This window comes from Equus przewalskii, chromosome 1 (genome assembly GCF_037783145.1).
Source record: "Equus przewalskii isolate Varuska chromosome 1, EquPr2, whole genome shotgun sequence".
In the NCBI taxonomy this organism is placed as follows: Eukaryota; Metazoa; Chordata; class Mammalia; order Perissodactyla; family Equidae; genus Equus; species Equus przewalskii.
In genome coordinates, this window is record NC_091831.1 from 120,518,616 (window position 1) to 120,531,757 (window position 13,142).

The 13,142-nt window shown below is 39.8% G+C and overlaps 1 protein-coding gene across 23 annotated transcripts in view; it reads right to left on the reverse strand.

Annotated features, from left to right (window-relative positions):
• NEO1 (neogenin 1) overlaps positions 1-13,142 on the reverse strand; it is a 245,070-nt gene that overhangs the window by 44,732 nt on the left and 187,196 nt on the right. For all 23 annotated transcript variants that reach the window (XM_070575398.1, XM_070575477.1, XM_070575453.1 and 20 more), the window contains exons 10-15: positions 9,836-9,984; positions 9,335-9,473; positions 6,282-6,331; positions 5,560-5,707; positions 2,465-2,575; positions 934-1,128 (exon numbers count right to left, since the gene is read on the reverse strand). In XM_070575398.1, the coding sequence (XP_070431499.1) occupies positions 934-1,128; positions 2,465-2,575; positions 5,560-5,707; positions 6,282-6,331; positions 9,335-9,473; positions 9,836-9,984 (792 nt within the window). The remainder of the gene's footprint in view (positions 1-933; positions 1,129-2,464; positions 2,576-5,559; positions 5,708-6,281; positions 6,332-9,334; positions 9,474-9,835; positions 9,985-13,142) is intronic.

Consider the following 13,142-nt stretch of genomic DNA (forward strand, 5'->3'; position numbering starts at 1 on the left):
CTGGTGGCACAGCGGTTACATGTGCACATTCTGCTTCAGCTGCCTGGATCCCGGGTGCAGACATGGCACCACTTGGCAAGCCATGCTGTGGTAGGCGTCCCACATATAAAGTAGAGGAAGACGGGCACGGATGTTAGCTCAGGGCCAGTCTTCCTCAGCAAAAAGAGGAGGATTGGTAACAGATGTTAGCTCAGGGCTGATCTTCCTCAAAAAAAACAAAAAACCTAACGGGACACAATAACTAAATGCAACATGAGATCCGGGACCAGAAAACAACGTTTTTCTTTTGCTATAAAGGCCAGTAATGAGACAACTAGTAAAATATAAATAAAGTTTGTAGTCTTAGTGTTAATTTGCTGATTTTGATAACTGTTTTTAGGAAACACAGAGTAAAGTACTAGTGATGCGGCCAGCCTGCTGGCACAGTGGTTAAGTGAGCATGATCTGTTTTGAGAGCCCGGGGTTCGCTGGTTCGGATGCCAGGTGCAGACATGGCACTACTTGGCATGTGTCCACTTGGCAAGAGTCCCACATATAAAGTAGAGGAAGATGGGCACGGATGTTAGCTCAGGGCCAGGCTTCCTCAGCAAAAAGAGGAGAATTTAGCAGCAGATGTTAGTTCAGGGCTAATGTTCCTCAAAAAAAAAAAAAAAAGAAAAGAAAAGAAAAAACAAATAAACAAAGTATTAGTGACTAGCAGGACATCATGCCTGCAACTTACCCTCAAATAGTTCAGGAAAAAAACATGTACTTACAGGAAGATAGAGAATGATAAAGCACAGGTGGTAAAATGTTAACCTTTGGGGGATCTGGGTGAAGGACATATAGGAATTCTTTGCACTATTTTTCTATAAAAACAAAATTATTACACAAGAAAAAGTTAAAAAGAAAGAAATCACATGTGCAATCACTTCCTCTACTTAGCATACATACCCAGATTTTCGATGGTGTAATAGCGCTGTTTATAGTCCACTTTGATGGTCTGGGCATGAGGGCTGCCAATGCCATAGCCAATAGCATAACCTCTGACCACAATGTTCTGATTCTCTGGAGGAGTCCAGCTTACTACGATGCTAGTGACAAGTGGGCGGACATGAAGAGAACTGGGCACATCAGGAACACGAGTTTCTGGGAAGGAAAGTAGAAAATCAAGATGAGATTTGCCCTCCTAGAATATTTCACAGTCCTTGGGGAATGGTGTTCAGCCTGCTGCCAAATTATTTGGGGCTAAGTTTTTTTCATTATGCCCAAGAATTCAAAGAGAATTTGTACGTCTAGTGAAGTATGGCCTATGATTTTACTGCCGTCTAAGAAAAAACAAAACTCAAAGGCCTGAAATATAAGACATTACAATATTAATTTGGAAGGGAGGACAAAGAGATTCAAGAACCTTGACCCAATGGAGAAAAACAAATAAACTGCCTTTCAATAGTTACCCACTCCTACTGCTCTCACATTTGACTCCCAAACTCTACCAGGTGGAATGTGAAAGACATAACACCAACTGATCAGAGGCCTGTTGTCACAGGTGATCAGGTATCACACTACCACAATGGGATCAGTTATTTACTCCCCTAAGTACTACGATAAGCCAGAAAATATGAAATTTTAGAAGCACAATTGATTTAAATGGTAGGAGACTAAGAGGTTTAAAAAGGTGGCAATTTACAGTATCTTTCAAGTACATTATTGTAAGCCATAAATTGCTATCTTCATTTAAAAGCTAGTAAACCAAGAATTAGAATAAGGACCCAGGTCTCTGTCTCTGGAGTGCAGCACCTGTCTCTGATAAAGATACACACACACCCATGTGGAGTGACTCACTGGATAAACAGGTGAGAAAAAGGGCAAGGTGTCCAGGACTAAGGGAAACTGCCACTGAAACAAAAGCACAATTTATGTGGTGCAGTCTTAAATTTTAGATTATCCATTTACTTAATGGCTTTGGTAGAAAAAAGACTTTTTGTTTGAGGAAGATTAGCCCTGAGCTAACATCTGCCACCAATCCTCCTCTTTTTTGCTGAGGAAGACTGGCCATGAGCTAACATCCGTGCCCATCTTCCTCTACTTTATATGTGGGACGCCTACCACAGCATGGCTTGACAAACGGTGCCATGTCCACACCTGGGATCTGAACTGGCGAACCCTGGGCCACGGAAGTGGAACATGCGAACTTAACTGCTGTGCCACTGGGCTGGCCTGAAAAACAGACTTTTTAAAGCACCTATATATTTCCATTTGTTCTGGTTCTGCTTAAAGGGGCACTTCTCTAAAAGCCACTGCAAAAAACCCAAACAAACAAAAAAACACATTCCAGAAGACTTGCTGCATTCCAGAAATGACTGCAGTATTAAAGTTCACAGATTTAAGCCATATACACCCCAAATCTGTGGCTTTCCAGTTTGACTCATTTGACCACAGTTAGTACCTAGCCTGTGCCAATTCTGCCAATTGTTGTTCTTACCATCCAAGTCACTTTCAAAAGTTTCAGCAGAAAGCCAGTCAGTAGCGGGGCCTGTACCATTGATCGTTAGAGCGGCCACTCGGAAATTATATTCAGTCCCCCGATCAAGACCTGAGACCCAAGTGACAAAGAAAGACAAACTGAAACAAGAGCTTTGGAAAAACAAAAGATTAACAGTCTTTGATTAGAGCAAATATCTCATCTACCAACTCAGTGTGTAGCTAGTATCCTGATAAAGTTTCAGTTAAAGTCGCTACAGAACAAGCAGCACACAAACACAGCAGAGAGGAGCTCCCAGCTCTCAGGTAGAGGCTGAAGCCCACTCAAGCCTGGAGGAGAGAAATGAGCAATGCTCCCAGGGGATTACAGAATTTTTTTTAAGAGCTGGAAGGCACCTTAGAGATCACTTAAAGCAATCCCTTCATTTTGTTACTAAGGAAGCTAAAGCCAACAAGAGGCCAAGGATAATGAAAGAGTTATAACAAAGGAATAAAGTCAGTTGGTCTGAGAAGACACGCAAGACTAGAAAAGAATGCAAAGACATGATCTCCTACCAGTTACCTCTGTTCTCTAAGTTACCCCATAACGACAGCAGAAAAACTTTAAACACCAAATATGGCCTAGAAATCTATTTCTCAACAGCCCACAAGTATGTACAATAAACAAAAGAGGAAAAAGGCCTCTCTATTATGCAACCTTTCATATTTACTATCAGCTAATAAAGTACATGATTTACCCATATATTGATGGCAACAAAGATCCACATGTAAAAGTCTGCCCTACAAAGTAGGGCAACAGTCAATAATATGGTCAGCTATTCATATATTCATGTGTCCATTTTGTTCTTTCTTATTGTGCTAAAAGACATGTAACAAAATTTACCATCTTAACCATTTTTAAATGTACAGTTCACATGCATACATTTTTAGGGCACTTAAATACTAGATACTGTGATAGGCTTTGGAAGGGTTATGAAAAATTATCCTACCTCCCCACATCCAAATATTGGGATCTTTGGCCAGCAGTATGGTATAGAAACTCCAAAGAGAGAGCTATTGAGAGAACTTGGCCAGGAGGCAGGATGAGCCCTGGCTCAGTTAATTAACCCTGTCACATGGTGTGAGAGGAGAGATGGGAGGTTGGGTTCTCTGCAGGCCCATCCTGAATCTGTTTGCCCACAAGAAAGCAAGAAGCAAGACAGAAAGAGAAACAAAATGGCTGGGCCCAAGTCAGTTTACCTCCCTGTCTCTTCCTTGCATACAATGAACCAGAAAGTGCCAGAGTGGGCTGTACATGTATTTATAATGGTTAACAGACAACAACCTGGACCACTAGCAAACATGGCTCAATTGAGGTCCTAAAAGAATTTAGCCAGATTATCATTCCCTCCCCTTTTGGTGAGAATTAGAATGTGAGAGAGCGAGAGAGCGAGAGCGAGAGACAGAGCATGTGAGCATCCTGGGACCAGAACATGCTAAACTTCAATCAAGTCTGTTAAACGAATGAATCTAAATATGATTTTAAAATGCAAGAATTTTCTTTGTGAAGAAAAAGTTACTTTTACCATGAAAGTGGTATTTTGCTTACATAGCAAACGTTTCATTGAGAAAATGAATAGTCTCCTCATGGGCAAGGACTGTACTATATTTCTATATTATTAGCAACAAGAACAGTACCTGGTATACAGTAAATATCTACTATTAAATATTCAAAATAAAAGCCTTACAGATGGGAAATGTTATTTATCTGCATTTGGAATAAAATCAGAAACTGACTTTTAAGAACATCTGTGACCAGTTTTACCATAATCCTCCTTTAGAGCGATTTCTCAGCAACACCCACTGCAGCCATCTTTACTTGCTGCAGCTCAGAGCTATGGGGGTTCATGTGAAGAACCCAAAAGACTGAAAGGTACCCTTGGAGACAAATATTCACCTTCTCCTATTTTGAAGGAATTTAATCCCATCTGCGAGGTGAGGAGTAAGGAAAAAAGCTTGCTGGATTACTAGAGGACAGTTTTCCACTGTCAGCAGCTCTCTTAATTTTCAGAAATTCATATCTATAAAGAAGGGAAGACCCATTACACTTTTTGACTCCAGATCTTGGTTCTATTAAGAACCTGGCCCCTGGGAGCAGAGCCAAGTGGTTGACATCAACCTTCTCTAATCCTTTCAATGTCTGCCCAGGAGGGAAGCAATGTCAGGAAAGTTTATAGTTCCCCACGGATGATGAATTAATTCTCCAGGCTTTTATAATAATGACAAGACCTCCATTCTTATATCTTTCTTCCTCCAGCTCTACTAGGAACCCCCAAAAGGGTTTGTTAGGGGCATCTGTCTCTATTCTTTGTAAGCACGGTCCCAATATCCAAAGAGCAACAGCACTTCAGCTTCCTCCCATGCTTCTCCTGCAGAGCCAACTTGCCCATGCCCCTCCCACGCTTCTTGCTAAGCCAACTCCACTTCTCCTACCTGAGCAAGGAAGAGGAGGGTACTCTGCCATCTGTAGGGGGAATGCATATTAGAGATGCATTTGGGTCCATTTTTACCAGGTAAGCCACTTCTCTGTTGCATATAAAGGGAAAACTATTCAAAACAAGCTATCCTTGAGAGAATTTTCTAAAACTTTATCATGTCCATAGTAGTAAGAATGATTATTACATTGCTATAGCTATTCACAAATGTTGTTTCAGGCTGCATATAAACAAGTGGTGTCAGTGTTAGAAAAATAATTTTGTAAACCTCTGCTACCAACCAGACTGAGTAGATTCTTTGCTTATACAGCTTTGTTTTACCTTTTTATAGATCACAAAAAAGTAATATATATATTCAAAAAAGAAAACGGGGAGAATACAGAAAAAGACAAGTAAGGAAATAAAACTCAAACACAATCTCACCACCCAGAGATGGCAAAACCTGTAGGAGTGTTTTCCATTAATTTTTATCAAGTCAGAAGCAGACTGAACCATACAAACTCTTTTGAACCATTTTCACTTTGTATAGGTCAACAGCTGAGGGTAGTCAGTAGACTAGCACAATTCAATGTCTGAGAAAGACAGCATCTCCTAGCTTTTGCCTATGTGCAAAGCAGCTTACCTTCAATCAGCTGAGACAGCTGTGTCCCAGTTACCAAGGTCTCAGTGACATCACTCTTTCTGGAGGCCTTTCGGTAGCGAATCTTGTAGCCAGTAATCTGCCCATTTTGTGTGGCTGGAGGAGGTGGCTGCCAGTGAATCATAATACTCTGGGAAAAGACAAGATTATAGGGAAAAGATTGAATATATTGAAAGCTTAGTTCTCACTATTTTATGTGTTATTACCTTAAATTCACCTTGTAAAGAGAACAAAAATAAAGGCAGCAGGGTGCTCAGGTCAGAGTTCGCTAAGTTATTTAATAACCACTCAAAAATACTTTTTAATTTTAAAGCCATCTGACAGATGTCTGCCTTTGATTCACACTGGGCTCATCTCACAGTACTAAGTTATGATACTAAGGTATCATAAACAACTTACTTCTTCCTACTTCATTGCCAAGGCTCTGTAATGCTAAGATCTAGAATGTCATGGTTTACATACTAATGGCAATATATTTGCAGAAAGGCTAAAGTAATTTTTGCTTCACAGAAAAGCAGTAAAGTTAAACAGAATAAACCGGAGTTGGTTTCTAAACCCTGCTTTACCAGCAAGTGTACCATCCATGTCACCTTACTTCTCTGCTTGATTATGATTGTTTTGATATAGAATCTCCCTCTTGGTAAGCCCTTCTGAGGTTGAACAGTACAACAGTAAAAATGAACAATGACAAGATAAAGTTTTACCTTTGAATTCCTTACTTCTAAGGACAGATTCTGAGGAGCAGCACTGGGAACTGGATGGGGAGAAAAAAAATTTTTCAGTTACCTACATATCACCCTCATGTGCTTGTTATTGGCCAGACTCTACCCAAATGCATATCTCAAACACTGATTATGCAACCTGAAGGTCTAAACCAAGCTGCCAGTGCCTTCATGTTGATAACAGTATGTGGATAAGGTGTGGTCGTGTTTGATTCATTTAAAAAAATGAGACATTCATATAAATGCACCCATACTCAAGCCAGGTTGTACTTTTAACTTTTCTAGATCCCAGATACACTGCGACCCTTCAATGCACTCTTCTGAATATTCCTGGTGATAGCATATCTTTATCTTAGGGAAGAGCCACAAATGTTCTGGAAACAAGTCTAATGGATACGGCAAGTGAATGAACCGGGTAATGTCATTATGAGTCCAAAATGTGACATACATAAATCAGTGAGCTAGGCTTTCTTGTGCGGTTCTTAAACCAGTTTTGAAGGCAGTTCCCAAGTGCAGCAAAGAGATATTTAAGCAATGACAGCTTCAGTAAAGTGACCACGTGACTTCACAAGCCAACTATACATCGGAATGCTCAATTAGATGTGAGAAGTTTGGGACTCCGGGCTAAATAAACAGCTGCATAACTTTAGTTTCTCACATATTAGAACATAAGACAGGGGTATCTCAAAGTTTATGGTCCATACACTCTCCAACATCCCCCTCTGTAGTAACTATAGCAAGCAAAGAAAATTTACGTAAACTTAATCAGTTTCTTCTCTACCTACAAAATGTTGACTTTAGCTCTCCTCTCCTAATCCATCCACAGAAACTTCTTTCTCTCTTTTTCTGACATTTGGTGACCAGGTATATAACTAAGTGCCCATTGTGCTACAGGCTTCTGGAGGACAGAGACTATTCCTCGCTCAATGTTGTATCTTCTGCTAACAAAGTGCTTCAGGCCTCAATCCAGAGATCCAGGCACAGAGGGTCTGGAGTACAACTTAGACACATGTGTTTTGAAAAAAGTTCATGAATGGTTCCTACTATCCCCGTTAAGAACCTCTCACTTAGGTGCAGGGGCACCCAACACAGTTGTTGTTTCTGTCTTCATCATCATTACCATTGCTAAGATCTGCTGCATACTCCTACACGGTGGGTACTTAATCCTTACAACAATCATACCAAGGGAGTTTCCGTAATTATTCTCATTTTATAGATGACAAAACTATAGATGAGGTTCAGGGCAGTTAACATGCCCAAGATATTTGTTTCACCTGGCACAGGAACCAAGCTCACCTCACTCCAAAGTGCTCTCTTAAGCACCAGGCTAAGACACATTCAGTTCCAGTGACAGGCACTGGAGTCAGCATGCCAACCCACTTAGCACAGTAAAAATTGGCTCATGTGTAGATTTAAAAGCCTACAGTAAACACTTGTTCCCTCAACTGTTCTCAAAACTTTTGACCAACTGGCTTATGTAGTTGTCTAACCAAACTCTAGTTCATATTTATTTTTCCCAACTTCTTATCCTGAAAAATGTCAAGCACACAGAAAAGAGAGGCAAGAATAAAATGGTGAACACCATATATTCTTTTGGTGGAATCAATTGGATTCACCAATTCTGTCACATATGCTTTATTTCTCTTATTATATTTATACACACATATTTATCTATCTACATATTCTTTCTGCATCATCTGCGAGAGTTGCAGTCATCATGATACTTCACTCCTAAATACTACAGTACGTATTGCCTAAGAACAAGGACATTCTCCCAGAGACCTATAATACAATGATCACATTCAGAAAATTTAATCTTAATACAAAAATAGTATCTAATATATCTAATAACATAGCTAATATTTAAAATTGCCTAACATTATCTATATCTAACATAAAGTAATTGTACCAATACATAGTGTCCTTCATAGCTGTTTTTACTCCCAGATCCAGGAACAAGTCAAAGATCGTACATGTTTTATTTTATTTCATGTGTCTTTACTTCTCTTTAATCTAGATTCTAGAATGATTCCTCAATCTTTTATTTTTCCTTTCATAAGGCTAATATTTTTTAAGAATTCAGGTGGTTTATTTATTTATTTTGCAGAATTTCCCTCAATTTTGGGATGTCTCATGGTTTCATCATGGTCAGATTCAAGTTAAACATTTTTGGCAGGGATACAACATAGATGAAACAGGTGAAGTTACGTCTTTCTCAATGCATCACATCAGGAGGCACATGATGTCAGTCTGCTCCTTTATTAGTGTGACCATTATTATGGTTGACCATTTACTTCAAGAAGTCAAACCACAGCTTCTAAAGCATGCCTGTATATATATAAGGGCTATATATACATACACACACAGTTTTAAAAAATGACATTTTTGTAACAAGTTGGATTTAGCTGAGTTTCATGAAACAATACATATACTTACTAAAGTGCAATGAACTCTGTTATTTTCTGTTCTATTCTGAAAATATTTTTTAAAAAATGCCGGTCTTGACTCACTCAATATCTCTGGCAAGCTGTAGTTTGAAAAATACTGCTCCAGATCATGGGTATACGCATATAACTTGGCTTAGAAATTCAATCACAAGCGAGAAATGAAACTGCCACAAATGACTGGGAATTAAAAGGATCTATTTGGCATACAAACATGGTTGCTAAGTAGAGCAAGGCTAGCCTTCCAACAGTCCTGGAATGGTCTGTGTTATGAAGAAGCAATAATATTTACTTATACAAAAGCCCCTACTAAAAATAAAAACACTGAGAAGATATTCAGTATCAGGCACTACATGTTCTATGCTCTCTCACTAAGTCTTTACAGCAACACAATGAAGTTGGTTTATCTACATTTTACACGTAAAGAAACACGCTCAGACATGTTAACTGACTTGACCAAAGTCACACCACCAGTAAGGGGCAGAGCTGGGATTTGAACTGAATCTTCTTGACAGCAAAGCCCATGATCTTACCACTACGCCACCAGGGCCCCCAAGCAAGAGATTTTGTTCCCGAGGAAGAAAGACTCACCATCTGACAATGTTCGAACAGCAACATCTTGCGTGGAGACTCCAGGACCATGTTTATTGTAGGCCACCACTCGGAAACTATACTCTGTATATTTTTTCAACCCATTAATGGTGTGGGAGTGACTTGAAACGTCAACATCCTTGAACAAAATAAAACAATTATATACACAACGAAAGCCAAAAGAAATGCTGCAAAATAATTAACTATACAAATTCTATATTTGACACAATGCAGATTTTTATCCCTTTACAGAATGTTATTTAACAGTCAAAGCAGATTAATCATAAACACTGGCAATTTACTGAGAAATACTGCTTGATGTTTAGTGACCCATGCTGACAGAAACTACAGAATAAATGTTGGTACAAAGAAATAGAATCTGTCAACTTTCCATTTCCTATAGATCTTTTTTTCCCCTAAGACTACAGGTATTGAGTTTTGGAAACATATTTCAACTTTACTATTCCAATCAATGGGTTGAAAAATGGCTTCATCTTATACCTGTTCTTTATCAGTCCCTTTTTCCATGTAGTACAATTTGTAATTCTGAATTTCCCCATTGCCAGACAACGGTGTTTCCCAGGTGACAGTGATAGAAGTAGGTGAAGTTGCATATGCTCGGATGTTAGGTGCTGGGCCGGGGAGCTGAACTAGAAAGAAAATTTCAAAACAGCAAGATACAAATGAAATTTACTGCACTCCTCAATGACCATTCTCAGCAATAATGTCATACTGGCCACATTTTAAAAACAATAAAAACTAAGAAAACAACAGACTTAATTGAAGTGGTTTTAGGGTAATATATAATTAAATGCATTAGCCTTTTTAAGACTCAACACCAAAAACTATCTGTGAAGTATCTCAAATTTATTCAAAGAAAAAAATGAACACTGCAGAATTCTTCTTGAGGTATATAAAATCCTAGTTTTGCAGTGGGACGGCAGCACATAAAACCAACCATCATAAAAAGAAAGCCTTCTTTTACTAGGCACTGGGGACACAGTGATGAATAGAGTCCCGGCCCACAAAGAATACCCAGTGCAGAGGGAAGTCAGACATAGAGTTATAAATAAATAACGTCATAAGTGCTAAAAGAGTTGGTAACAGTTGTTACCAACTGAAAGGAGAAAGTACACAATTCTGCTTTGGGAGGGGGTGGGTAGCAAAGGAGAAGACTGCTGAAGACTTCTGGGGAGTAAGAGGAATGGACAGTTTTCTTAGATACCAAGGGGAAAACTATTCCAGTCAATGGGGAGGATATGTGAGAAGATAGTGTTATGCAGTTATGGTTGAAACAGAGAATGGATATGGGAGAGAGAATGCTGAAAAGGATGACAAGAGCCAGAGAATGAAGAACCTAATTTAATGCCCTGCTATAGAGTTTGGATTATCTCTTATAGGTGTTCGGTAATCGCTGAAAAGTTATGAGCAAGGACATGACATGGCACGATCATATTTCTGTTTAGAAAGGATGTGTGAACACATGCATGGAAGAAAAACAGTAAGGGAACAAGACTAGATTAAAGAATAATAATTTTAAGAATAGCTATCATTTAATGAATGCGTATAACCAGTTGAGCATTAAGCGCTTTACATGCATTTAAATTACATCGCTCTTTTTGGAAGATTAGCCCTGAGCAAACATCTGCTGCCAATCCTCCTCTTTTTGCTGAGGAAGACTGGCCCTGAGCTAACATCCGTGCCCATCTTCCTCTACTTTATATGTGGGATGCCTGCCACAGCATGGCTTGCCAAGCGGTACCATGTTCACACCTGGGATCTGAACCCGTGAACCCCGGGCTGATGAAGTGAAATGTGCACACTTAACCACTGAGCCACAGGGCTGGCCCCTTAAATTACATCTTATTTAATCTTTGCACTAACCCAAATGACAGATACTATTATCCTCCCTATTTATAGACCATGATGAGAGGTTTAGAACCACTCCCAAGGGATGGGGAAGTTAGCAAGTGGTGGAGCCCAGAGGTGAGCACTTTCTGATTCTAAAATGCAGACTCAAGAGGACCAGTGAGGAAATCACAACACCCTCCATAGAATGTATGTGACTAGAAAACTCAATGATTGGTTGCCTTACTGACTGTCCAGTTCTAACTCCTACAGTGGCTCACATACCTTTTTACTATATATTTTTTTTGTCTGACTGACAGGTTCCAGTCCCAATTTATTTTTTTATTTTTACTGTTTTTTTGAGTTGGTATTTTTTTTTTAAGATTGGCACCTGAGCTAACAACTGTTGCCAATCTTCTTCTTTTTTTCCTTTCTGCTTTTTCTCCCCAAATCCCCCCAGTACATAGTTGTATATTTTAGTTGTGGGAACTTCCAGCTGTGGCACGTGGGACGCCACCTCAACGTGGCCCGACGAGTGGTGTCATGTCTGCGGCCAGGATCCAAACCAGTGAAACCCTGGGCTGCTGCAGCAGAGCGTGCAAACTTAACCACTCGGCCACAGGGCCAGCCCCTCCAGTCCCAATTTATACACAAATCCTGGGCAGTTGCCTATGCCTACACCTTGGTAGACTCTGTATTGGAAAACAATTTCTCTGGTGCTAGTGCTTCTGTCACACATATCCATTAGATTTAAGGAAAGGGGAAAAAAACTAACAAAACGTAAAACAAACCTGCTTTCTTAAACAACAGCACCACAGCTTAAGATTAGTTTTGCTACCAAAGTACAGAAACCTGAATGTGGTTATTCTGACAGTTGTTTGCTTTATTTAGTTATGAATCATGTTATTCACTTACTGTCAAGAGCATATTTTGTGCAGCCTGACAGGTGGGGTTTGTCACACTTCTGCTGTGAGAGAAAACTTTCCTCTAACTTACTAAAGGGGAAAGAAAACAAAAGTCCCCAAATTCCCTTGAAATCATTTTCAATATATTCATTGGCTAAATGTAGGCAAATATGACCCTTAAAAAGGCGCTAACAAATTCTTTCATTTTAGTTGTACAGTGGCATAATAACGGAAAAAATTTTAAGTTGGTTTGTGAAGCTAAAAGTGCAAAATCTTTTCCAAGGGCCGAGTCCGACACTTCTGCCCCACACAGGCTGGATACCTGGAGAGGAAGTGTGAACCTCTCTCCATTTCCGCCAAAACACGCTACAGTCGCTCTCCATCCCTAAAATATCCTCGCCAGCGCCTGTTGCCCCTCTATCTATATTCTTATTTAGCTACTTTATTTTAATCGAACTCCTTGAACAAATGATTGCGCTGCCCACCTTCCCTGTGATGACAGCTCATCGCACTACTGTCTATTTCCTTGTCTGTCTCTGGCACCAGACTGTAATACGCTCCCTGTGGACAGAAGCCAAGTCTTACTCATCTTTACAGCCTGACTGCCTAGCAGTGATGGGCACGTGGTAGGCACTCAACGAATCTCCTGTCCCTTACATCTTTTCTTTTACCCCTAAATTGACAATGACTCTTCTAGTCCAGTAGTTTTCAACAGTTTGACTCATAAGTTCTGAAATAATAATGAAGGCCACAGGCTCTTTCCCAGGGAAACTGTGAATAGGTACAGAAACACAAATATTTTCAGAAGGTTCATAGCGCCAAGATGGAGCCCTTGCACTGAATCCAATCCAGTAGTCTTTTCTTTTATTTTCATCATGACTCGTCTTGCATGTGCACTGTTTGATTGCATTTTGGGGATTGGGTCATGCAGTTTCCTTCCCCAAGAATGCTTGCTCTAAGCCAAATGCTTCAAGGCCCACCTCAGGTCTCATCTTTTCCTCAGAACTTGCCTTGATTTACCTCACTTTTACTGTAATTTTTCCTTATTCTATATC